The following is a 27,943-nucleotide window of genomic DNA, read 5'->3' as shown; positions in this document are numbered from 1 at the left end:
TCTGTCACTGCAGCCTGGTAACCCACAACCTGACCGGGCCATCTTACCTAAAGTTAACTGTCGTCAAAATCTATATGTAGGACAAAATTTTGAGTTAACAATCCAAATACGGCAGGTGTGTGAAAATTGTGGTTTGCCCTGACGAAACAGCGAAGGCAGCATACGACACAACGCTCGATCGTCTGTGCTTGTTCATCAGTGTTCAGTGTGTACTGTTAATAATCGACCCACAACTGGTTCGAGCCGGGACGCTTGGAAATCGATCTTCTTCTTCCACAGATATTTTCTATACCTGGATTTTTTTTTTTTTTTTTTTTACCTCCTGTCAACCACTTGAACTTCATCAGTTTATCAGCAGTTTGTCAAAACCACAATGGAGCTTCCTGGTGAACTTCAGCCACATTTACATAAAATGTGCAGTTAGCGATTCTGGAGAAAGACAGTTGATTGTCTCATTCCCACATTATTATGGATCCCACTGATACTCATTCCAAGATCCACCGTACTCTGCCTTTGATTGGCTAACCATGATGTTTTTTTTTCCCTAAACCTAACCAACCTTATTCCCCCTAAACTGATCCAACCCAAACAACGAAGGCAAACAGTGACCAGTCTTACCTGTCCTTCTCTCGTCTCTTGTTTCGCTAAAATGCCTTAAATCCTGATGTGGGTTAAGGTGCCGGCCCTTCTCTGTTTTAACCGGACTCTGTTTTAAGACCAAACATGATACAACAGAAGACTCGTTCTGTTCCCTACGGGGGGGTTCAATTTTTATTCGTCATCAGGACTTGATGCATCCAAGTTCAGAATCATTCAGTTTTGGCACCTTGAAAGACATTACGCTTTTTTTTTTTCTTTTTAAATTCTCATTTACAACAACACAACGCAAAAACCGAAGAACAAGAAAAAATGAGACAAAGAAAAAGAGACTAAGGCTGTGTGAGAGTTCAAAGGAACCGAGAAAATAAAATTAAATGAAAGAGAGAAAAAAAAAGGCAAGATAAGATTTTTCTTCTGTTTTAAAAAAAGCCTTGATACGTTCTCCAAAGTTTTGTTCTTTTTGTTTCAAGCGTAATGAAGCCCCACCCCAGATTACCCACTCGAACAAAAACAAAAAAAAAAATGAAAAATTGAAATAGACACAGTACTGTAACATTAATTTCTACTTTGTCACCCCACTGCCCTTACATGGTATCATTGTTCAATTGTTCAAAACATAGGTTCCTTAAAAGCAGATCGGATGATTTTGATTAGCATGCATGTAAATTCTTAATTTTTTGGAGTCACTTAGCTTCACCTCGCTGGTAGCCATGTTCTCTCACGCACTACTTTGTGTCTTTGGCAGTAGTGTCATTATTCACTGTCCACAGTCTTTCTTCAAGTTTGCTGAGAGATCCTCCATTACCCAGAGTTCTCTCCTCGCTCCGCCCCTTTATGGAGCCAAAAGAAGAAAAAAAAAAAAAGTGAGGTCAACTTTTTCACCTCTAGTTGACCCTGAACAACGACGGCTGCCAGGGTTTTTCGGTGGAAGGCCAAAAGATTTATTTTATTTTTTGTTGTTGTTGTAAAAGAATGTGATAATGTGTCTAATACTAACCAATATCAGTTTATCAAGTAGGCTGAAGCCTTTTGCCCGTCACATGAGCCAGTCACGATGAATCCTCCCGTCTTGGTTTGGTTTCCATGACGACTTGATTTAGTTTCACTTGTAGGTTTCTTTGTTTTCTTTCTTTTTTTTGTCTCTTGTTGATATTTTTTTTTTTTTGCGCCAGGGAAGTCTAGTCATGATTTATTAACATATATATTCATATATTTATATATAATCAATACATATATTAACTTATGTGTTTTTTTTTCTTTTTTTTTTCTTTTTTGCGGCCTGAATTTGCTCCCTGCTAAAATCCCACACCGCAATGGTTCACAGTATTAATGCGAATAAAGAATGAAATCAAGAAGATACAGCAACTAAAGTAAGGAGTGGGGTTTAAGGGAGGTTAGGGTGTGTGTGTGTGTGTGTTGGGGGGGCTCGTGGGATGGTAGTGCGAGGGCGGGATCATAGGCGGGGCTGAGGGGTCAACTACGCCCCCTTTTTCATCAGACTGAGGAAGAGTAAAAAATATAAAGTTCGCCTTTTATCGGGCAGTCTGGCCCAGCCCACCACTCCACAGTTCCACAGCCCCGAGACAGACATCCACCGGCCACCCCCCCACTCCCAACTCCTCTTTCCCCATCCTCCCCCTCAAATCTTTACAAACATGTTCAAAACTTGTTAAACAATGGTAGATGGGAAAATCATGCATGTTTCTTTTTTTATGCATTTTTTTCTCTGTTTCCTTTTTTTTAAACAGAAACTCAGTGATCATCTGAGGTGCTGTGGAGCGCTCAGAACTTTCCCCCGCTGCCGCTTACTCCTCACTCCATCTATCCATTTAAGCCTCTTCCCGTCTCCTTAACACCGTGATCTGTCTTTTGCCGCCTCCCCCCAAATTCCCTCTGATTTTTTTTTTTTTTTTAAGTGTCTGAGGTCCCTCTATCAGTTTCATACAGGAGTCGTGCGTCGGTTGGCGGTGTTGCCTGAGTCTTTCAGGTCCTTCTGGATGCAGTTGTGGACCTGCAGGAAGTTGTGGTCCCTCTCCGTGGAGTTATAGGTGGCTGTCGGGGTGCCCGTTTGGCCCTTGGGCAGCGTGTACATGGACAGCTCAGTGGAGGGCAGCGTCCCGAAGGCCTTCAGGCCCACCGGTGATGCCTCGCGGGAGTGCGAGGGATCTGTGGAGCGGGACGAAGAGCGTGAGCGACGTCGATAACGGTAGCGGTAGCTGGGGATGCGCGTGATGGCCGCACCTTGGAGGTAGTCGGCGGCTCGTGCCCCCACTCGGAGCTCCCGATGGCGGTCGATGAACATGTGCACGGCCAGCACACCCACCATTTCGGCCATGATGAAGGAGAGGGCGCCGAAGTAGAAGGACCAGCCGTAGGAGTAGCTGTTCTTCTTGGAGTCACTCTTGGAAGGGTCCCCAGCGTTGGCTGATATGTACACAATGATTCCTATGATGTTGCTCAGGCCTGGGACAAGAAAAGAGGGAGGGAGATAAGATCAAACCTAAAACACGGCCAAACTGTTACTCAAGTAGGCCCACACAATGAACAACCAAAGTCATCACAGCTATTATCTTTGTCAGCTGAAAAACATAAAGTGTAACACTGAACGAGTGGTTCACGAGTCACTTAAAATTTCAACAGAGGAACTTTTATCTACAGGAGCGGGAGTTTAGGGGCAAAACAGCCACATTCATAGACAGATTCGACATTTTTCATTGGGCCTTTACCCCACAATGAAATCATTGGGTGGGCATTTTTAACAGGCAACTAATGTCGTCTCTGTCCAAAAAGCTGCACTTGAATACATTGCAAAGAATATCCTCCATGACCAACTACTGCCTATGTACTGCAACTGTGAGCAGCAATAACTCTCCAAACCACCAGGTGGCCTGTATTCGTCATTCAGGAAGGGAAATTGGAAGACTCAAGACTTTGAACCCTGGACCACAGCCTCTGAGCATCGGGCTACGCTATATCAACTGCGTTTTCTTTTCAAAGTGTCCTTGTCCCCAATTTGCTAAACCTAACCACGCTTTCTTGCCTCAACCAAACAAAAAACTGCAAGTGTACAATGAAAGTCTTGCCTGGTACATAAAGGTCAAGTTGTGTCAGAGTCACTGACAATCAACCTATCCAGTCATTTAAGTGTGTGGATGTGATGGCAGAACAGGTACGTATGTATTTGAACTATTAACTGCGAAGCCCACTGACAAAAAACTAGTGCTCACAAAAGCAGAAACCAGATAAAGAGTCAGCTCGTCAGCTTTGCCTGCCAGAGTCACTGGCATTAAAACCAAGTTTCACTCTTCTTCTCTTGTCTCCAGTGGAGCAACGTGTCTTCTACTTCTTCTTCTTCTGTTCTGTTTTTCCCGATAGTTTTCTCTCCCTCTTTGAGAAGCAAAATGGGGCAGATTCAACCTTACGTTACTTTCTTATTTTTTGAATATCTTTCTCTGGCTCTCAGTTGTTCGCCTTCCCCAGTCTATGTTCAAATTCACAGCCAACCTCTTTCACCCTGTCTCACCTTTCCTCTCCATCTCTCTTTCCTTTTCCTCCCTCCCCACTTTCTTTTTTGATCATATGTTGCCGTTGTCATAAAACATCACTCTGGCTGTTTTGTAGCCAGAAATAGACACACGGACAGACAGAGAGGCAGACAAAAGGACAAATAAGCACACGAAGAGTGGAAAACAATACTGTATGAAGACACAGAAAAGCAGACTGAGGTGCGAGGCCTGCGAGGACCTGATTGAGATGGATCAGAGCAGAAGAGTATCAGGGACACCTTATTTTTAGAGTGTAATCCCAGTGGCCTCCTCTTAGCCTAGCAACAGGGCGAGAGAGACAGACACAGTGGGAAAGAGAGTGAGAGAAACAGAGAACTGCATCTCTCACTTCTGACTTGGAGGGGGAACTAGTTATCTAGTGCAGCACAGTAGGCCATGGCCTAGAACCAGAGTACAAACACACACACACACACGCACGCACTCACAAAAAAACCACAAAAAACTATCCGGCAAAATGGCAACCTGTGCTATCTTTGTCTGCCTAGCTTCGTCCTGAGGCGATCGTCGGATGGAACATATGAAACGCTACGCAACACATCACCTGCTGGTCAGGGAGCGCTATTTTCTTTTTTGTTGTTGTTGTTGTTGTAGTTGCTCCACACAACAGACATTTGTGTTTATTTCAACTGTCTGATACTGTCCTGTCTCTTTATTTGTCATTTCTGCCTCCTCATCCTCGATGTCTTTTCATTTTTCTTTCATGCAGTGGTGGTTGATATTGTGCAGATTTTCTTTTTCGTGGAGAATCAAAGAGGTGACTCATGATTGGATGGCGAAGGAATACAAGGAATATGAAGGAAACTTACTTTTATTTGACATGTAATTGATGTGAGAGGTGTCACTTTTACTGACTGACCAACAAATATTTATTACATGCATTTTGAAGGATCCTTCCACACTAAACGCTCCACGTTTTATCCCCTTTCAGCTCTTTGTTTTGGTTGTAAGGCCTGCAGCTGGACCAAAGACTCCCCCCAAAAATACACTGTTTAAAAAAAGAATAATTTGCACAACATTGTTGAAAGTCTACCCATGACTGCCATCATGTGAGCTGGCTAATGGTATGCTAATTCCTCACATGGTGCCTATCCATAAAAAAAACAAGCCATTTAGCTAACTCAGGCTGACCTCATTCCCAAGGAATAATATAAGTAAGGCCTTCTGGGAGTAAGGATCTGCTGCACACATGCTAAAGGCTTCAGTATTGATGACCTGGGAAGGGAAAGTGTGGCTAACTATGTATAATTCACACATATTGCCAGTTAGCTAGACTTTATTGTAGGCTTAGTTCAATTATATGTACTAGGGGGTCTCTGCTCCGTCTCTGTATCAGCTAAGGGGGTCCGAACACCATTAGAGGGACGGACAAAATTAGCTACAAGCTTGTGAACATAGTGGAGCATTTAGCATCTGGAGACTGAGATATTTCTTGCTGAGGATGCTGGAGACAAAATAATTAAACAATAATCCTTTTATTTAAACTCATCACTTGGCCAAAGACACCTACAAAGATGACATCGCTCAGTGATGGCACAATGTGTAGATATGACACAGTTTGAAAGCCAATGTGCCAGTGTGGTTACACATTGTTACACTGTCCTCAAAAAATCAATGAGAGCAGGTTCACAGGTAACATCTTTGTATTGTCCTCCGTCCAGTTTTTATCCAGTCGCTGGATTGACAGTAGTCAAAGACAGATATGTTGAATCCAAAAGAAAATAGATTTTCTGAAGATGCCCTCATTTAAAGTTTTACATAATTTTTCCTAAAGTAAATCCAAAACACTTCTACCTTCCCTTCTGTCTTTCCCTTTTTCCCCCAAAACCTTTTATTTCTTCTTTCATCTAATGTGATCTTTTTCCACTGTACACAATATAATTTCCTGCCCCCTTTTATTTCCCCCCTAAATCCTCCTCCTTCCCTCACCCTTCCCTGCCTTCCTCCCTCTCTCCTTCCCTCCGTACCTGCAGAGACGAAGAGGATGCCGGAGCTGAGGATGATGTTGTGGCGTGACTTGTAGAACTCGCTGGCGGCGATGCACAGCCCCCCCATGAAGAGCAGGATCACACTCAGGATGGGGAAGATGCTGGAGGCTCGTACAGCGCCTGGACACAAACACACACACACACACACACACACACACACACACACATCAAGAAGAAAAATAACAGTCATTGTTATACTTGTCACCACTGGGCACGTGCTAAAGATATCGTTATTACTACAAATGGCAGGAATGATCAAATAATAGATGATATGGATGGAAGCTTTAAATTGTTTGTAATGTATAATTGAAGCCTCGATAGCAAAGACTCGTGTCAGCAATATGATCCTTTAAAGATCCATTTCACAGTTAAATATATATCTTGACTACTTCGTCCATATTATTACTAAAGTGTATTTACTTTCTAAAATCTCCTCCACCTTTCTTTCTCCTGACTCCTGCTATCAAAGATCTCCTCTCCATTGTGCAGTGTGTCCCTCTCCCTCGCTCTATCACTCTATCATCTCTCCAACTCTCCGACTGTCTCCGTCCTCTTTCCCTCCCCTATCAGTCTGTCCATCAGCTGTCTGTCTGTTTGCCCTCTGCGTGGCTGATTTGCTGATTGGCCTCGGGGTTGTCATGGCGCTGCCGTGGTCACGGAGCTTGATCTGGTTTCTGAGGCGACCAATGTCACATTCCTGAACTTTTTTAGTGGATTTCATGCCGATACGATTCCCTGCGTAGGTCTGTTCCCTTGGTTAAGATAACAGAATTTCTCTTTTTCTTTGCGAGAACACAAATGGATAAAGTCAGCAAGAGAAAATAAATAATAAAACTTCACATGTAATGCTCTGCTCTCAGTTAATCTTCAGCATTTGTACTCAAGTAAATAATATATTTATATATATATAAAACATTCCCTGGAAGACACTTTGACTATTTTAAAACCTCTCTGGGTGGTTGGTACTTTTTTGCAGTGGGTTGCAGAATCTAACTATAATCTGAAATGATGATTCCATTTGTTCACAACTTGTTACTTTTTCTTGTGGGTTCAGTCATTATTACCATCATTATTATGCTATTTATCAGTAACAATAGCGTTGTACCCATCACATTAAAATGTGTAACGAGGCTCAGGGGTATCACAATCTCTATTCTAAATTGAAGAATGATCGAAATGAGGTTTCACTTTCGATCGTCTAAATTAAAGGCAGGATCAACTGGAGAAATATGGCAGTTATATCACACACCATTTTAAAGACGATATTGAAAATGTAAAATGATCTACTGATCTTTACAACTCAAGATCATCGATTTGGGGAATCCTGACACTAATGGGGCAAAAACAACATGTAATCAGTAAAGTGATTTTTACTTGTCTGAAATCTTGGCTGGTCTACAACCTGTCACAGTGTCTGACTCCTTGAGGTTTTTTTTTTCCCCTGTCATGTAATGGTTGTTGTAGTCGACCTGATATCAAGCCAAACCACATCATACACCTGCTGGTCCACTGTTTGACTGTCACGTTTGGCCTCGTCTATCTCTTGAAACAATTCTCTCTCTTCTGTGATCAAGTTACCAAAAATAAAAATAATACATCCAGTATCATTTTCAATTAAAATCAAATGACTTGCTTAGGTTTAAGAAAACATCATGGTTGTACTTAAATTGTTAACAGTCACCAATGACCATTGACCATACATGGGACCTCCAACGTTTGGTTGTGCACTTGAAAATCTTATGAATAAAGTGTCAAACCATTTCTCCTGAGCTCCTCCCAGCGTGGATGTGGTCCTTTGAATTGCATTTGTCCATTGTTCCCATCATTGTCAACCCTTCTGATACTACACCTTCATACAAACATGTACTTTATGTGCCTAAGCAAGTCCTACCTACCCTTTACTGGATGGACGGAGCTATCACAAGCTTTGGTGTGAGACTGTAATAGTTCCCAGAGCATGATGTAAAAATTATGGTCAAAACTAGCAAAATAAGATTTCCAGTAACAGACTTTGCTGCCTTGCTCAAGAGCTCCTTTAAAACCGCTGCTGAAAAAAAAAGAACATGTCACCTACGATGATAACTGTCAAACTCCTTTTTCCTTCACTTCCCGTTTTACCCTCTTGTTTTCTTGCTCTCTCTCTCTTTCTGTACTGAGATGTTTCCATTCACTGAAGCAGATCAAATATTAAGGTGACCTCAGTCTTGGCACTGCACCAAGCTTTCCCTCCTCCTCTTCCTCCTCCTCCTCCTCTACCATCGTATTTGTTTTAACCCCATCTCCTCTTCTTCATCGACATGTGCTGTCAGGGCAAATTGTCTTCAAGGTGGAAAGCCCCTCATGCAAGCTACATACTGTACGCACACCCGTCTTTTTTTTTCCAGAGTAAGCACTAATGCACTCGAACACACACGCACACACACACACACTTGTACTACACTTGATTTATCACTCACTAGAGGTGAACACACTGCTGATGTTGATGGACCCACACGCACAGAATATTTTCCTGGACAGCAGGTAATATATGGTGGCAAGGCTGTGTTTTATAATCAGATTTGTATTGACCACATCCTAAAACCCCACTCGCCTTCGGAACTGTTGTTACACCTGTCGGGCTGAGAAATCTCAGCATGCAACTTATGCAGTGTACGATGACAACAGCGGCGCACTGGCCATTAGAAAGTCAGACTTCTTTTTAAAACTTTTTGCATCAATCATGGCAGCTTGGTTGGTGGCTGGAGGAGCTCAATCAGTCGTGCGCTGGTCTTTTCCTGCGTTTGTGAGGAAGAATCGATTGTGATTTGTTTTTAACTAATGCCACATGTACAAGTTATGTACGTAAATATCATAATTTCCATTAAGGAAGTGACACATGGGCGTCACTTGACATTCCATGATGTGTCACGTCAAGTCTGACCGTAGTTATCGTAACACAACATATGATATTGTCCTAAACCTGAGTAGTTTTAGAGCCACAACCATTTCACAACATTAATAACAGTCCAAGTGTTATTATATGTGAAGCGTTCTTGGGTATCATATGTTTGGGCCACACTACCATAGAATAAAAATGTAGGCGCCTACATTTTCCTTGGAGACATTTTCACTTCTAATCTTAAATTCTTCATTACAGATTAATTTATCTTTGCGGCTGACTGCGGTTATTTTTCTGAAAGGAATGCAATGAAGTTATAAAAGCTAGCAGTATTTGGCGATCCAAATACAGGACAATACAAAAAGGGAAACCGTGGTGGGAGGCAAAAAATTGACAACATACAGGGGGATAGAGGGATGACAGTGGAAAAGAAAAAGACTAAAGGATAGGAAAGCAAAAGTAATGAAAGCAGAGGAAAAAAAAGAAGATGAGACAAGCGGAGGAGCGAGAAGACTGCAGGCCTTCACTTCTCTGTGAAGCTGCTTTGCCTCAAGCAATCTCCGTCTCTCTCTCTCTCTCTCCGTTCCTCTCTGCACTAGTGCTCTAAGCAGAAGGCAGGGAGTTTAAAAGGAAGAATTTTTAACCAAATGCGCCGGCCTCCAGGCGCACCCTGCCACCAAGCACATCACGGCACAGAGACGGAGAGAGAGAGGAGAGGTGAGTCGAGAGTGAACGAGCTTCGGCAGCCGTGTGAGGAGACGTCTGCAGTGTGTCTTTGGTTTCTTTGTCGAGGCTGCTCGAGGCTGCGGTGGGAACTGAACCTCTGACTTCCTGGTTGTGGGATTATCTCTGTAAACTTAAGGCCATCCTGCCTCAGCATACAACACAACTACAGGCAAACGCTTCGCCAAGCATCTGCTGTCCAAGGCAACATTGCGGCAAGAATTGTGTTCCTTGGCCATTTATTTTGGTCTTTGCCTGTTCTGAAACCTCTTTAAATGTCCCCTTGTTAAATAGCTAGCTGATTAATTAGCTTTAAATTGTTAAAATAAATAATTTGCAGAAGAAGGTCAGGACCTTTTTTTTCTACATGTGTTGTCAGTAAAATAGAATATACAGTACATATTTATTTACTGCACATACAGAAGATAAATGTCTAGCCTAACCAATATATTGGCTGGTTAATTTTATCGGCCTAGCAGATACGTCAGTATTGTTGTGGTTGTTATGTGCCAATATGAACACATTTTTATGAGATTATATTTCTGTAAAAGATGCTTGAGTAATTTAAAATGATTAAATTCCTAATGAAGTTCATTGTTCTGGTGCACTGATGTAATTTTAGAAAACCAAAATGTTACAGGGGGAAAGTGAAAGCAGCTTATTATGACCCATCTTTACGTTTGTTGTCAGGTGACCTTTCGTGTTCGTAGGTACTACTGCAGCTGGAAACGACGAAGTTTGGTGAAAAAGTACAAGAGTGAGAAGTTTATGTATGAATGAGGTCGGGGGATGGTTGGTCGGGTTGAACAGGGACAGGATTTTCATTTAAGAGATGAATTTCATGTTCAGTGTGCGACTAAACAGTAGTTATGTTTGTAATGGGAGCTCCAGAAGTAACGTAGTGATTTTCAACCCAGACTGCAATGTTTTCCTAAACCTAACCAAATACTTTTCTTGCCTAAATTGCGACTCTACGACAAACATAACCACACCCGAGCGATCATTGCAAAAAAATTGTGAACATCATCCGATATACTGACATCAGTATTTTTCATTTCCTATTACCATGTGATCCTTGTATAACATTGAGGGCTTTTGTTAATTAAGCAATAAGCGAGCATAACTAGCAAAGGGATCAACAGTAGATTACCTGCATCCATCAATCCATCCTTTATCTATACCCGTTTATTTGTACAAGGTTGCAGGGGGATTAATATTAGCCCAGCTCATATTAACATAGTGATGGGGTATACGCTGGACTAGTCACCCCGTCTGCTAATTATCCAAGTACAAAATGATATGTAATATTGTTGCAATGTCTCCCAGTCGGATCATGCGGTGGTGGAGGATTATTGTTTTACTGATGCTATTTAGAAGAGAGTCGGCGTCATTCCTGTACGTACTGAAACAATCATCCGGAGGAGGAAGAAGGGATGAGAAGATTGATGTTAATGCCACTGTTCCAATAATGTAGAACCACAGTTAATCATAAATATAACTAGTCATCAGCTGTGTGATGTTTCATCTCACAGATCATAACCTGCGTGTTCAAACAGATGACACGAAGCCGATGCTAAGATTCATCTTCTACTAACCTCTGGTAGAGTCTCTGCAAATGAAGAAAGTTAAGCAACACTGTGTGTATCTACCATGCGCTATGATTCTGGTACAACACACATACAGGAGGCAGAACACACACACACACACACACACGCACGCACGCACACAAAAACTTCCACATTCTCTCAAACCTCTTTCCTTTTTCATCTTACTGTTACACTTTCAGCCTCCCTTTATTTCTCCCACTGCTTGGTTGGTTCTGCTGCAGTGGTGTGTTTGCGTGTGTGTGTGCGTGTGAGAGAGAGAGAGTGTGTGTGTGTGTGGGTCTTCGGCTGACTTATGGTTTCATTAGCTGCGGCAGAGGAGAGCCTTGTAATTGTGGCTGAATTATAGAGGCGGGGGTGGACACCACCTTGGGAGCTCCCTGGGTTCACACACACACACACACACACACACACACACACCTACACACACTCACTTTAATTTATACACACAAACTACAGTACAGTGCACCATTACTTTCTCTCACACACACACACACACACCAGCTCAACAAGCTACAAAGTGAACACACTCATCGATCAGCCTCCCACCCACTCACTCGCTCACTCTCCTGCTCCAAAGTGGGGTGTTTCCCATACACACTGTACACTACCCACGCAGGAACGATCTGCTCTCTCTCTCTCTCTCACTCACTCACACACACACACACACACACGCACACACGCACACACGCACACACACATTTCGCCCACGTGGGAGAGCCCAGCAGCAAAGAACATGTGGTTGTGGGAACTTGGCAAAACAGCTACAGGGGAATAACCAACTGCATGAGTGAGTGTGTGTGTGTGTGTGTGTGTCCATGTTAAGCTGACAGACGTTTTCACCAGTGGAATCGTATTTAGAAAATGAACGCGTCTTATTTAGAGGGTATGAAGAAAAATAGCATGGACACACACACACACACACACACACACACACACACACACACACCAGCAGGCAGATGTGTGCGTCTGCACGTGCCTGTGTCAGTGTGTTGCTGCACAAATGTTGCACATACACACACACGTGCACACACGCACGCACACACACATTCACACAAGGGTGCCTGCGCAGCCTGCCAGTCATTATCATGCCGTATTACTCATGTAAATCGTGATATGCCTCCATGTCACAACTCTGCTCCCTAAAATAGCGGCGGTGACATCAGCGAGTCGGATGGCGTCATCAGTCGGTGACGTCACGTGTCTCCTCCCGCTCCGGAGTATTAGCATTATGTACGAGGATCCAGCATTCTAATTTTAGCAACGGCAAGACTGCGCACCGCTTCCACGTCAGAGTATTCAGAGCAAATCACAACTGTGTCTGTTTGTGTGGAAATATGTTCATGTATTTGTATCTTTGTGAGGACCGAGTTGTAGATGATATGAGTGGGGACATTTTGGCCGATTCTCCCTTTTTCAAAATGGCTTTTTGTGCAGTGGTGTCGAGTAGCTAAATAAATGTACCCAAAAACTTCATTTGTTTTGTCTTAACTTTGAGGCACTTTTACTTGGTTATTTAAAACTTATTCTTTTTACTTCATGATATTTTTGCAGCAGTTATAGTCAGTACATTTAATCTGGCAATAATCTCTTCTCCAATGTATCACTGAAATAATTGTTGACTGCATGGTGTAATGGACGCAGAATAATAAACCATCAGTGTTTTCATCCATTCCCGAACTTTTCTATAACTAAACATATTTTCTGTCTGCCACCGACATGGTCAGCCAGGAAAAGGAAGGTTAACTGGTGATTCCATTTCTATCAAAGACTAAATGATTGAATAAACTCACGTTTTGTCATGTGGTGGTATCTGCAACTCTCAGGAAAACAAAAAAGATGAAGTTCAAAACAGTGGTGCCAACACTAATGCCACTTAGAAACTCTTGTGGGAATAAGTTGTCTGTTGCCACTTTAATGTATTTTCTTATTGCAGGGCATTCATTTATATTTGAATATTTTGACATTCTGGTATTTATTCAAAGGTTTCTTGTGAAGTTTTGTCAAGAAACATTTACTGCATCTCACCAAAACACATTGTGTGTACCATTTTATTATTAATGTTTCCTTTTTCTTGTGCTTTGTGATCGACAGTTTTGTTTTGATTTATCCAAATAAACAATTCATTTTTAAAAATGTTAGGTTGAGGGACAAAAGGATACATTTTTCAGTGACGGTCCTCTCAAATATATATGTACATACATGCGACTGTGTGTATGTGTGTGTGTGTTCCTGTGCCTTGTTCAAGCCAGTTAGGGCCAGAGCTGAGCTGTTAGCCATATCTAATCCCATTCAGCAGCTCCATGCATGATATGACACACACACACACACACACACCTACAAAAACACACGTTCACACACTGTGCGTTATATATTTCACACCCTTTCCATCTAACCCTGCATACACAAAGTCAACATACTATCTTATATTTATTCTGTCACACACACACACACACACACACACACACACACACACACACACACACACACACACAACCATGCACACATTGGCTCACAAACAACAAAGTGTTGTGCACATCACATCCTTTAAATAAAACCCCAAATACACACCGTCCATTTGTTATCAGCTTAAAAACATCTTTAATGTGCCCACAAACAGTCTCACAAAGATAACCATGCCTTAGACGCTTCTCCTACTTCATAACATTTTCATCAAAGCAAAATTGTGCTTCAAATAAATACATCTATTAATGGTATGGATGTATTTGATTGTAGGTGCAGCAGATGTGTAGTGACCAACTAAGATAAAACAAATAGCAGCTCGAGTTTCAAGGACAACATGAGTTCATGTGCAATAATAGCAGACAGCAGAAGAGATATGTTGCACATTAGACTATACATCAAACTTATGTAGGACATCACAGAGCCTCAGCAGGCCGAAGTGGATGTTATGTCCTTGTATCATCTTTGTTTTCGGTCGAGCTTGTCATTTGTGTGTCACGTTGAAATGAATGGTCTGGATGAAATTAATGAGGAAATCTGTGTTGTTTGGTGCAGTGCCATTGTTGGTTATGGCATGATTTGGGACTTTTGGAAAAGTTTCCAATATCAGTGTTTTACGCTTACCAGGACAATCTGTGATTATGTTAAGAAAGGATATTAATAGAAAGGAGAAGTGTCAATTAAGTGTTGATTAAGTGTTAATTAAGTACTGTGACTTTCTGCCTGTTTCAGTTTGGATGTACCGCTTCTGCAGCCCCAGTTTTTTATTCAGTCTCATGCATATTTTTGCATTTCATTGCTACTTTTGAATGCATTTCAACTTTTGAAATGCTCTCCTGACCAGCCAAAAGACAATGATTTTAAGTTCAGAATTAAATTTTGTTTGTAGAGTGATTTCACAGACTCATAAAGAGCTTCACAAGGGCATCATACAACTTACAGAAAGAAATGACAAAAGATGTGACCACACAAGCCCATATATATCATAAACACTATACATAAAACACAGTTAATGCAAGAAATGCAGACATAGTGCACACAGGTTAGTCTAAAAAGGTCTTAGCTGCACTGTAAAATAATCCACAGAATCAGCAGAGTGTAAGAGTGCTGGCAGAGCATTCAGTAGTTTCAGTGCAACAGCCCCAAGAGCTCCTATCACCACGGGTCTAAAGGCTAAACTTTATTTGGATATTTCCCAAATGTTTCTAGTCTGTCCACTATGAATGGGAATTCGAGGTCTTCATGGGTTCAAAAAATGTTGGACCTGATCCAGAATGAAAACATAACAATCCTATCCCACATGCATAAAAGAGACCTCATTTCAACTGGGTAACCAGGACAAATGAGACCTGATCCACCGAGCACTGGCAGCAGCGTGATGTGCTTTCAGTTACCAAAACAGCCACAATCAATAATAGTTGGAATTTGATAATAACAACCAAAGAACTCAATACAAATTAATCATTGTATGTAGTTAAATCTGTTCTGAAATGATTTGAATATGTGCATAAAATACAAGAACTAATTAAAAATGTTAAAACATTCTGCAACAGTACGATAGACTGAAGATAAGAGCTTCAAAATGAGCTCTCAGTTTTAACCATCGCAATCAAAAGCAGAGTCTGTGGTTCAACTAGTATTGTTGTACTCAAATTTGAAATAAAAAACACTTCAAAGATGAGACAGCTCTCTTACCGGCAGCCTGCAGCTGCACTTTCCGACACTTTCCTTTTCCTTAGACCATCAATCGAGTGGTGCTGGAGGTAATGCTGATAGGTTTAGTTTATTTTTCTGAGATCCTTCATCGATCGGTTGGAAAAATGAGTTTTACGCCAGACAGATTGGAGAATCCAAAATTTGCAACAAACTGAACTTCTATCTTGTTGCTGTTTATTGTTAATCTCGGAAGGGGACAACAACAATTCAGCTCTAGACTCTTTTTTGGTGGGTGTTATTTGAGCTCGCCTAACTCTAGCCGTCAGGAAGCCATCAGAAAAAGTCAAGCTGCTGATGCTGATGTTAAATACCCATATCGTTTAAAAGGAATTTGAAAATGTAAATGACTGTTGTTAGAGGATAAAACCAAAGATCTGTTGATCTTTCCAAATACAGATGCAATAGACTCGGCAAAAACACGTTTCAATCAAAAATCAAATCAAATCATGGATGAGTTCCATACATTATTGATCTCTTAAAATGTCTTCTTCCACCATGCTATTTATGTATCATATGATCAGAGTAGATGGTACACTCTGATCTATTCGGAGTCACTCACATATTAGCTGTGTTTGCACTTATGATTTATAAATGAATCATTCATATTTCCGACGATTCTTCTCCGCGAGTTCAAATGGATACACCAGCATGGTAAACTGTAATCCCTGTCCTCTATTTTATGCTGTAGTGAAGGATTGGGGTGGTGTCTCTGTCCTCGCTCTCTCTCTCTTTGGCTGCGGCTGATAGTACTGCTGCAGGAGGAAGGCTGACTGCTCGCCCTTACATAACCACATGTACAAATTCACCCAGAGAGAGCGAAGGGTGGGGGTGGCAGGGTGAGACGGCTCAGAGAGCGAGAGACTGAGAGAGAGTGATCGAAAAGACTCTTGGGGAAGGAGAGAGAGGATAGAGAGTGTAAAGAATCCAAAATGAATGACAACTTTCAATCTCCGCATAATATTGGTCTACCGCCTTTGGTACAAGTGGTCTAATTTGTGGCAGTCTGTTCATGAATTGTGATATTTATGTCTATCTCTTCCAGAAATTGGCTTGAGTCATTTTGAGAATGAAGATTTTCCCACTAAAATTGAAAAGCTGCTGCACTCTCAGATCGGCGGCAATCTTTTTCGTATCATTATCCCAGGCTTTGGCCATTAAAAACTATATGATTGAAATTCAAGCTGGCAGCCTGGAAATGAAAGAATAGACAATTGAGGCTGGTAGGGGGTTATGAAAGAGCAGTGGTCTCCCCTCGTTCACAGACTGTGTAACAAGGAGCTCAACCAGTCCAGCAGAGCTGCGCAGCGGCCACTTGTAAGACTGTGGTTGTGTTGGGAAGCTTCCAGGAGGGAATGTGTATGAGTGATAAACAAATGTTGCATCATTTCCATCTGTCAGAACGTATCATCATCCGCACTTTACATTGTCATTTTGGTAATTTAGCTGACACTGTGATTCAGAGTGACTTATAGTGAGTGCAGCAGTAGAATGAGCTTTGATTACCATATCACTGAAGATTACAGGAAACCAAAAGCGAGCAGTGCAAGAGTCAGTGTGTGAGTGCGTTTACAATAATTATGTGATCTTGCACTCCATTAAAGTGGTGCTCAGAAAACGAGCGGAATAAGAACAGAAGGGACGATTTGTCAAATGGTCACAGTCACATACAATTACGGACCTGACACAGCAATGCTGAATACGTGCGGCGCGTAGCTCTCCACTATCACGACTAGAAGTGGTTCTGATTGGCTGAACGGCTCAATGGTAAGCTGGTGACTCATCTTAACATTGTGCATATGCAAAAACAGGGGTGACTGGGTTTGATATGTTTTCAAGACAGTTAAAGGATAAGCCTGGCAGTATTCTTTATTTTCCTTCGACTTCCTGTGCAGCTAAGCTTTAATTTATTATGTACTATAGATCTCCACACACCGCCACACCATTGCACCAGATGCATGTTCCTTTATTGCCTTTAACATGGGAACACCTAGTTTATTTTTAATCAATCAATTGGTGGTGCAAATTATGACCAGGTATCTCCAAGGCATCTATTACATGAGAATACATTTCTATACAGAGAATAGTCTAAAAACATTGGCCTATTTTCTCTTCTGTAAGTAATGTTTGGTCAAAACTACAAAGTCAAGCTGTTTAAAAGTCAAATTAAACTATAGAGTGACTCGTGTTTAAATATCTGTGTCTTGGAGGTGAGGTTTGCAGCCAAAGCTCCTTTGTTACTGACCAGTTATGCAGTTTTATTTAGTTTAGTGCATTAGCTTAGTTGTAGGTGGTTTATGCTCCCTCCTGACTTTCATAGATTAATGGCATCTCTTACAGATGAAGAAACTTCCAGGATTTCAACTAACTCTCTAGCGTAGTCCAGAATATGGCAAGATTAGACAGGGAGTAGGTGGGTGTGGATGTACGGGTTGCTTATAGAATTATCACCAAGGACGTTTATGTTGTGTCCTGTGTGAACCATTTGACAACGTTAGCCTTGTGTTCAAACAAACACATGAGTGAACGGGTATTTCCAATGGTTGCCGTAGCGCACAGTGGGTAAAGAAGGAATGCGGGATAAGCGGTTCACCCAGGAAAAATGCAACAAATTCAAAATGAACAGTATCTTCTGTCTTCGATTCCCAAAATGGTGACTGCTGTTTCAGTTGCTACAAAAGTGTAAAAGGAAACCAGACCACCAACTGATCAATGTCTAATCTCTGTCTGGGATTATTAATCTGAATGCCTCCACCTTCACCCAACAAGGTGCTGTACAGAGGAGCCACTCATAAAGTCCTAAAGGACCTTTAGGAATCACAGCTCACCCATAAAACCCGCCAAAGTAAAAAATTCATAAAATCTCGACAGGCTACTGTCAGACTACTGTCAGACTACTGTGGCTCACTGTGACAGCAACTCTGGTGCATTCTTTTGTTCAAATCAAACTCTCTTGGAACTTTCTAAAAAACATCTGAAGTGGATTCTGACAGCAACTTCAGTTCCCGCTCTGTCCTGCTCCCCATTATCCCCTCGCTCGACCCCACAGCCTCCATCCACCAGCTGTCAGACAGGCGTGCAGGCCTCCGTGGAGATGGACAGACAGATGGATGGAAAGCAAGAGGGAGGAGGCAAGGGATGGATGGAAGGAAGGAGGAGAGGGAGAGGTGTGACCCACATAGCGGAGCCTGGAGTATTTTTAGAAGAAAGTGTCCTAATTGGCAAGCCGCTGGGAGAGCAACAGCACTGCACTGGTACCCTACTCCTTGTCCTTCACCTCCTTCACCTTCTCTTCTCCTTGTCTTTTGCCTTATTCTGCCACCTTGTCCTCCTGTCCTCTTTCATCCCCCAACATCTGTCTTCTTGAAGACTTCATTGCCCATTTGGCTGCCCATCTTTCATCCTTTTCCATGCCACTGACCTCCTCCGCAGACCTTGACTTCCAGATCCTCTTTTGAGGACCTCCACCTTTACATTGCTCCCTCTAGTTTCTGATCTTAACTCTTTGTCATCGCCCTTTCTCTTTAACCTTCAACTTCTTGCCCCAGCTGCCTCCATTTTTTTCCACAGTGTCCCAGGCTGTTGTCCCCCTAGTCCAAGATTTTCAATGGCAAAGTTGATACAGAGTTATTCTTGTATCTGAATCTTCTGAAGTCCTTGAAACTTCAATCATGCTGATTCGAATGATCCCACAGATAAAGCTGTTGTACTTAAACATTTCTTTATGTAAAATAGTCAAGTTTCTTTAGGTTCCATTTCCAATTTATATGATGAGACAATGCTGTGCTTATACTCTTTAGGTGCAAATAAAAAAAAAAGCATTTGGTTAGGAAAAGATCACGTTTTGGCTTAAAATGCCAGTTTTTGCCCCTACAAACACACCTGGAGATGTCCCAACCTCAAACACCAAATCTTGCAATGTTAGTAACTCTCCTAGGATCTGTCGCTTTATCTGGATGATTACTAAAAGTTTATAGGGTCTATCCGGAGTTAAGACCCATCCTCCATCCAGGTTTTTTGGTAAATCAGTTCTTCAGTTGGCTGACGTAATAATGATCATGAGGCACAATAAACTGTGGGAATACAGAGAATGATGGAGGGGAGGGAACTCACGTAGGAAGTACTCGGAAGCATCCGCCTCGTAGTCAGCGTCTTCGGGGAAGTGATCTATCTGCTTACACATGCCTTTAAAAGAACCTGTGTGACAGAGACGGAACGAAATACAGAACAATTATAATGAGTCATAAGTCAAACTGATATACCTGAGAAATGGAACAGTTTAAAGAAAACATAATCAAATCCAACAATGTTTATGTAAACGCGTGTTTGTGTGTGTGCCTCTCGTGACTCTTTGCTCAGTTGAATGTCCATTAAACTCATCACTTTCAAAACTGAGGTGATGATGGTGGATGAAAGAAAAGGGGATCTACAAGAACAAGAGGAGGGATTCAGAGAAAACAAAAAGAGAGAGAAGAAGGGGAGCAGAATGAAAAAGGGAAAAAAGGAAAACGGGAGAAGAGTTGCAACATCTAAGACAAAGGAAACAAGGAGAGGACGAGAGGTTTGGCAGTGTTTTGAAGGAAACACATCACAGGACGGAAAGTGACAGACAGAGGAGGAAAGAAAGCGGGAGGAGTTTAATTTAAACGCCTTGACAGAGCAGGCGGGAGGGTGAGGTGGAGGAAGAGGAGGAGGAGGAGGAGGCAGGAGGAGAGAGTGAGCGAAAATGCAAATGAGGGAGAGGAAGAAAGGAGAGCTGATAGTGCCGCTCATTAAGAAGAATTGTGTGTGTGTGTGTGTGTGTGTGTTTAGCTTGGTTCAGCTCCAGTGGTAATTGTATGCCCTCCCAAACCACTGCAATTAAACGGGCCCTTGTTAATTGGCGATTGAAGGACGAAAGACTTGCGCCCAGCTTTCAAATGGGCATCGGTTACACACACACACACACACACACACACACACACACACACACGTGCGCAATATGTCTCACACTTACAGACACACACACGCTCATATACTATAGCATCAACCCTATTGTCGAGAAGCCTCGCTGGCTGTCTTCCTCGCTCATCACGGTGAAAACACTCACGGCAAAGTTTTCAGATATTCCGCATTTTCATCATGGCCACAGAGAAGACGAACAATTTTTACACCACAGCCCGACACATAAAAGTGAGAGAAAAAAAAAAATGATGACAGAAGTCTACCACAAGCCTGTTTCATATTTACATATCTTTAATACACCTAAGCAAACACTCAGGCGAACAAAGTGTTTTTCATCACGTAGACTTTGATAGATACATTAAAGATATTTCACCAGGATGCGGCTCGGAAACCTTTCAGCGGAAAACGCTTTCATCATTCTGTAATTTCGGCGTGAACCGGAGCTGAGTGCTGAAATTCTTTTTTTTTTTTTTTTCTGTTTCTGAGAGGACTGTGATGAACCAACAGCGCTGTGGAAATAGCTTCACATTCCCATTGCTTCTTGTCTCAGTTGCTTACTGTAACTATTTGTTGTGCAGATGGGAGGGATACTACAAAGTTAAATAGACTTGACTCATGCTGTGTGCACTCGAGAGGCTTTTAGTCAAGGGGAGAAATAAAGTGTTGATGAGCTCAGGTCTCTCGGGTGGTGTAGTTTGATCTCCAGGGGACACGAATGAGGTCTCAGTATTTCTTTTAAAAAAAAAAACTGAGTCATCAACGTTGAAAACATTATTATTTGTTCCACTGGAGGTTTGTTACGGGTGGATCTTATCGGCGCTGTCTTGAGATAATGCCGTCTATAAATAACAGGACAGTCTCAGTTATTTCTCGTCAGCATGTTGCTACATGCACGATATAATTGTCAACTCCTGATACAGATAATATCATGAAAATGACGTTTCTGAGAGTGTCGTCAACCAAACATACTACCCAGATTCTGTGTAAACTATAAATAAAACACAATGTGATAATTTGCCAAACCTTTTTTTTAATACAATAGACAATATATTTAAGGTTTTATCTCATCAACTTAAAGGATTTCTGTACACATATGCTTATTCTGAATTTGATCCCTGTAACATGTTTCAGGAAAGTTGGGACAGAAGCATCAAAAGACTGAGAACGTTGTGGTAAAGTCCAAAAACACCTGTTTGAACAGGTTCATTGATAAAAGGTGATGACTGAACATGTGAATTGTGAATGTGGATCATCCATGTTTCTTGCATGTTCCGATTGGTCTCGGTACACTCTGGTCTTGGTCATGACTTGGATTTAGTTTAGGTGCTCCTGATTACAACATTTGGAATAGTGCTTATGTCACACAGCCAGCATGCTTACAGTGTTAGCTAAATATAGCCAGGTTTCCATTCAATGTCAAGCAAATTTAAAGCATATGAAATATAAAAGAAAATGTGTGTATCTGGTGCATTTTCATGAACTGTTTTGAGCAAATCAACTAGGCTGTGTGATTTCATCAGAGGGCTACGTGGCGACGTCACATGTGGACGTGGAAGTAAACAGAAGCTAGAGGCAAACAGACCAGGAGACACAACGGAGAGAGGTCTTCAGGAATTATTTTTGATCGGGCAAGTGGCCATGTTGCAAGGCGAAGTCTCGTCATGTGAGTTCAATGTTCACTATGTCAGAGTTTAGTCTGCCAATCTGTTTCCATCAGACATTAAGTGCATTGACTCCCATTTGCAAAAGACAAGAACCACCTCGAGCAAGCGTGCAAACTTTTGTTGTTTTACTGGAATTTTGCTGTTTCGATGAAATTTCAAACGCAATATTCTTAATAATGAGCATCAAAATGTTTAATGAAAACACAGCTTTTGCCTTAGAATTTTTCACTTGTACACTAAGTTGTGGCACTTGGCTCTCTCCGAAATCCACTGCACATTTTTTCAACATGCTTGAGCTCCCTAAAGTCATTCAGTATGGAAGAAGTTCCCACAGCAATAAATGGACTTTGTGGAAATGTGGTGGAAATCCGTGCCTGTGATGTGTCTTCGGGTCTGTAAACCAGGTTAAACGTTAACTGCTTACTACAAGACAACATTATCGGCTCATCCAGTTTGCAGTCATCCCTCCCACTCACACCATTCATTTTTAACATTCCTGTCTTCACATGAGTTCTGTTATTTTTCTCAACCGTCCAACTCACATGTAGCTACGCTGTGTTATAAAACATTCAAAATGGTGTCTGTCGTGGTTGCTAGGAGATGTGCAAAGTAGAAGACACAGTAAAAAAAAAAAACAGTTGTACCATTTCTCATCCCTCAACTTTAATAATAATACTCGCTCTATCAGTGTTTGGTTTTTCATTTTTAATTTACTCCACATGAAGAAAAAAACAAAACAAAACAAAAAAAAACCACGTTATGTCAAACACAGCAATTCACACACTCACTGCCGGGCAGAATCTCCATCATCTCCTCAATCACTGCTCTCTCTCTCTCTCTCTCGTCTCTCTGCCTTTCACACTCTCCCTCACTCCCTCCAACACATGCCCACCCACGCTGCAGCACAAGCACATGTAATCTGGAATTGCATTTTCCCTTTCCCTTCTCTCTCTCCTATCGCTCCCTCCACACAACCCTCTCTCTCGCTCCTCTATCTGTCTCTCACATGCATACATGTGCATGTACCCCGAGGACCAGATTCCCATTTGAACTGAGCTGGCAGCTCGGCCCTCTCCTCCTCCTCCTCCTCCTCCTCCTCCTCCTCCTCCTCCTCCTCCTCTCTCCCTCCCTCTCTTTTCTTTCTTTCCTCCTGCAATTCAAAATCAAGAGCACACTTTATTGTCTCGACAGGGATGAAACCTGTGCGTCCCGAGCGGAGCATTATGTCATCATCTGAGATCCAGCGATGGCACCGGCTTCAACAGACGGCCACTAGCACATGAATTGGGTTTTTGGAAAACATTTTTGGCATGTTGTTTCTTATTCATTTACGAGCCTCAGTCATGAGCATTTTACAGTCACTTGTAGTTATCAGAGTACTGTACACACACACACACACACACACAGTTCTCATGTGTCACATGTTTACCCAAGAACAAATGGTCTTACTACTCTTTTGTCATCAGATGAGTCAATCGGCTCCTCCTGTCTGTGTTCTGATTTTGTGACTGCGAGACCAGTTTTGTGAGGTTTACTCATAATCATCAGAATGTTTTTTTTTGATAAATCAGTCACAACGTGCACAGAAATTTGCTATAAACACTGAAATGCATGTAGATCACCAGTTAAAGCAACGCAGTGTGAATTTACAGCAACATTGTCATTATATTTCATGAAAGCCTCAGGAGCAGCCAGCCTATTGGATATCTATTCTCCTTTCATATAGATCTAATATATATTAACTTTTTATGTTTCTTTTTCATTATTTGTATCAATTGAACAGCATTGTGACAATTTTCCACCTTGTAATTACACATCACACTGATAAGAAGTGATGACACAGGCTTATGTTTGGTGTCACATTTGAATGTTTTCAAAAGTACATTTAATATTTTATATATTATATTTCATATATTGCACAACAATATTGGAAAACAACATTTTTCTTGGACATATCATGATGTATTAACAATGTTTTATCAAAATGTATACTGATTATGTTTTGTAATATATTCTTGAAGAAAAATATAAATGTGTGGACTCATATTTAACATAATCTTTGTTCTACATCAACATATGCTTGTTCTGCAAGTCCTAGCCAAAGCCTTATTGTAATGAAATTAATTATTATTATCATCATTATTGTGACTGCTCCTGTGTTTTATAATTGACTATGTTTTTTTTTTCTTTCGGTTCCTGGTACATATGAGACCAACAATTTTAAACTTAACCACTCTCAGGACTGTTGGAGAACTTATTTTGGTTTTGAAAGAATTAATGTTGGTGGAAATTTAAAACTGAGATAACGCTGCGGATCTTCACATACGGCAGTTCAGCGTTAAGCTGCAGAAAGAGCACAGGCGTAATAAATTATTGATGGGCGGATCCCATTTTGCTGCTTCAGGTTTAGGCTCCTGGTTTTGTGAGTGCTGACTTTGGATACATTGAGGCTGTCGTTAATGTAATCAGTAACACCTGGGCTTTATAATAGACCCTGCACACATACACAGGTGTTGTCATTTACTTAGACTGATTAAACTTCAGATCAGGTCGACACTGGGCAGAGTTAGGATTACGCTGGGCCACTAGATTAAAAATAAGAAGCATAAAGGAATAAGATATACCACTGGTTGTTCTAACACTGACAGACAGGTGCAGGAGATGTCAATCAATCACAGTCTGAACACCTACACGGAGCTGAGAAGACGTCTAATCAGGGAAAATGAGTGCAAACAGCTGTGTGGGTGTACCATGGATGTGTAAACAAATTTCCATATCCTTCCTAAATCACTGATTTGCTGTGTATATACAGTTATTATGCAAATCTGATATGTACCAGCCTGTTCTCACCCCCTACACGTCAAATACAGCAGCCTGGTCAGCTGACCCGCTTGTCTCTTTTCTGAAAACTCCCCTCAAGTACAACTGGCAGGAAAACGTCAGAGTCAGTGGCTGGTTGGGGTGGCAGGTATGCAGGACTTTGCATGTCACTTCGCATGAATAAGTGAATTCATGTAACTCAGACATGGAAGTGAACATTATTCATCCACAGCGCAGGATGTTTTCCTAAACCTAACCGAGTGATTTAACTCCAAAACCAACCAAGCAGTTTCATGTCTAAACCGCAGCTGTCTGACAACTTTATTAACACTCCGTACGTGTTCACACTGCACAACTACCACAAGCTGATTCTTGCTAAAAGAAATGTAAATACAAGCTTGAACCTTCAGCCTCTGGACAAATATACACATAAGATTTTGCTAAATTATACCCGAAGCCGCAGGCGTGTGACAAGAAGTTTGAAGCTTTACTAACAAGCCTGTATAAAGATAAAGAACAGCGTTGAAATTCAAATTAAAGTCTTGCTGAATTACACACTGTTTAATTCAGAACAACAAATAAACTTGGCGGCACTAAACAGTCTTTAATTTACAACAATTTCCGACCTAATTATCGCCAGTTGTTTTATTGTTAATCTGGGTGTTAAGTACAATATAAACACATACATATAAATAAAACAAATTACTACATATTATAATACATGAATAATTATGTACTTCATACACTTGAGCTGCACAGTACAGCTTCTCTATGCTGTGATTGTATGATTAAAAGTCACACCACTGTGCTGCCGTCTTTACTATTGAAATAAACTATTTCATTACACTCTCCTTCCTCCTCCTCCTCCTCTTCTCCCTGCAGTCGTCATAATGAGGTGTCGCTCTTCCAAATTGCCCCTGTTAAATTATACATCCTGCTTAAACATGGAACAGATACTATTATTCTGAGACCAACCTGCACCTCAGGGGTCAGGACGGCTCCATCACCCACTTATCCTCGCAGCACGACGGGCCCCGCTTGACACTCCGCAGGTGATTTATACCAATAATACGAGACCCCGGTGACCCCTGTGCTGTCACAAGCCAATCACGGGCCTGCCTGTCGACTGACCTCGTGGCTGTTAAGGATAAGTTAATGTAGTGTGATGAAACGCCATCAGACATCCCTTTATGAAGAATTAACACCCTAACCCACTGCAGAAAGTGTGTGTGTGTGTGTGTGTGTTTGAGTGTGTGTGTGTGGGGGAGTAAGAGATGTAATGTAAAGTACAAACGCCCTCCTCTGAACCGGCGCTGTGTGTTATGCAAATACTCGGCGTAGTGTCTTTATTCTTTATGCTAATTGTGGCTCAGTCAATCTGTATGCTAAAATGCCATTAAAGTAATCCCTCGGCTGCAAAGGTGGATGAACATCAGAGACCTCAAAGAAGACGTGCTGCACAGAAAAGATGGCTATCAGCTCAGCTCAGCTGATTCACAGGTGTGATGCACAGAAAAATGTGTTGCTGTTCTTTTCTTGATCTTATAACGTTAATCCATCCAGGAGACGGTTTTTCTCACTTTTTTTTTTCTTGCTTTCACACGTTTGCAAACATTTACTGTTTGTAGGTTCCCCATCTGTACTGAGTATGGATATACAAAACATATGACTGTATTCCAAACTGGATGCCATGCTTAGACACAAAACTACACAGCTAAATCTCCAGGATAAAGTTAGCAGAAATAGTTAATGTTTCTGCAAACCCCTGATACGCTCACATTTGTAGGTGTCACTAAACTAAGCACCTTCTGACATTTCTACAAAACATGTCATGTCAGGTTCACATTATATGTTTATGACCTGAAATTCATGTTCACAGTTGGAGGGGATGGTGGTTTGACACTTCCAGACTGTGTTTCAACATTTGTAAGGGTGACACCAGCGGGTATTTTTTAAGGAGACCTCAGGACAATTTCTAGCCATGTTTGTCGCTATAACAGGTATTTTAAGCCAAAAAAAATCATCTTTTCCTAACTCTAACCAAGTGGTTTTTGTGCCTAAACCTAACCTGATCATGAGCCCGGCATGACAGGATGTTTTGCTTCCTTCATGTTTTTAGAAGTTTTCTTCAAGGCTGCACAATGCAGTTGATTCGCGATCAGTGAGAATTATTATTTTTGCATTACAGTTTCAATTTTATGTGACATCAGTTTGAGGTTTCTATCTAACAAACATGCTTTTCTCATATCTGGGGAACAAGATTTGTCGGCCACAACATCTCTGAAGTCTCTCGCTATTAGGACATGATACGTTTTTTGATACCGTTTTCATTAGTTAAGCCAAGAAGTTCAGTTCCAGCTTCTTTTATTGGCCTTGGCACAGTTGACCAATGAGAGTGGATGTCAATGTTCAAGTTTCGGTTTTGGAAAGTTGCGCAAACGATCGGACACAGTCTGCAACCCCGAAATTTTGCAGGATGGAGGGCTGTTGCCAGCAGGTCATGTTGACAGTCAGCTCTGTTGTTCTTTTATTACTTCATGCTGCAGATACGGAGAGACTGCTTTACTCTCCAAACTGACCTCCTGCTGCAGATCCACATGAACACTATAGAAACTATAAGAACCCATCAAAGGAATCCAGTGATGCAGGTCATGTACTATTTTTAAGCCTCGACGACTGAACCCCCCATAAAACTTTCATGGATTCATTACATCGCTGAACTGTCCGCTTGCTCTGAAGGTTGGAGGACGTCTTATTCTTTTAAGATTCTGATCTTTGTATACGCTCAAGTGTAGTGATTCGTTCGTACTCCGAAATGCTCGGCAATCAACGAACGTGAATTCCATCATGAAAAATCAGCTCTTCGTGTATTTTGTGATAAAAACTCTGACATCCAAGATGTGTTCCACTTCACGAAGCCGAGAACAGTGTCGCCTGAAAAGCGTTCACTTCATTAAACGACTTCATTGTGAGCTGTATTTCA

At 41.5% G+C, this 27,943-nt stretch overlaps 1 protein-coding gene across 2 annotated transcripts in view; it reads right to left on the bottom strand.

Annotated features, from left to right (window-relative positions):
- Positions 1-748: 748 nt before the first annotated feature.
- LOC119028451 (voltage-dependent calcium channel gamma-2 subunit-like) overlaps positions 749-27,943 on the bottom strand; it is a 62,024-nt gene continuing 34,829 nt past the window's right edge. The window contains exons 2-5 of one of the 2 annotated variants that reach the window (XM_037114463.1): positions 19,646-19,729; positions 6,131-6,271; positions 2,842-3,063; positions 749-2,766 (exon numbers count right to left, since the gene is read on the bottom strand). In XM_037114463.1, the coding sequence (XP_036970358.1) occupies positions 2,540-2,766; positions 2,842-3,063; positions 6,131-6,271; positions 19,646-19,729 (674 nt within the window). In that variant the 3' untranslated portion in view covers positions 749-2,539. Of the gene's footprint in view, positions 3,064-6,130; positions 6,272-19,645; positions 19,730-27,943 lie in introns of both variants that reach the window. The other variant, XM_037114456.1, reaches the window with a different exon arrangement.

Source organism: Acanthopagrus latus, chromosome 1, assembly GCF_904848185.1.
Source record: "Acanthopagrus latus isolate v.2019 chromosome 1, fAcaLat1.1, whole genome shotgun sequence".
Lineage (NCBI taxonomy): Eukaryota > Metazoa > Chordata > Actinopteri > Spariformes > Sparidae > Acanthopagrus > Acanthopagrus latus.
Note: the sequence above shows the minus strand (reverse complement) of the source record. Positions and strands in the feature narration are given on the sequence as shown.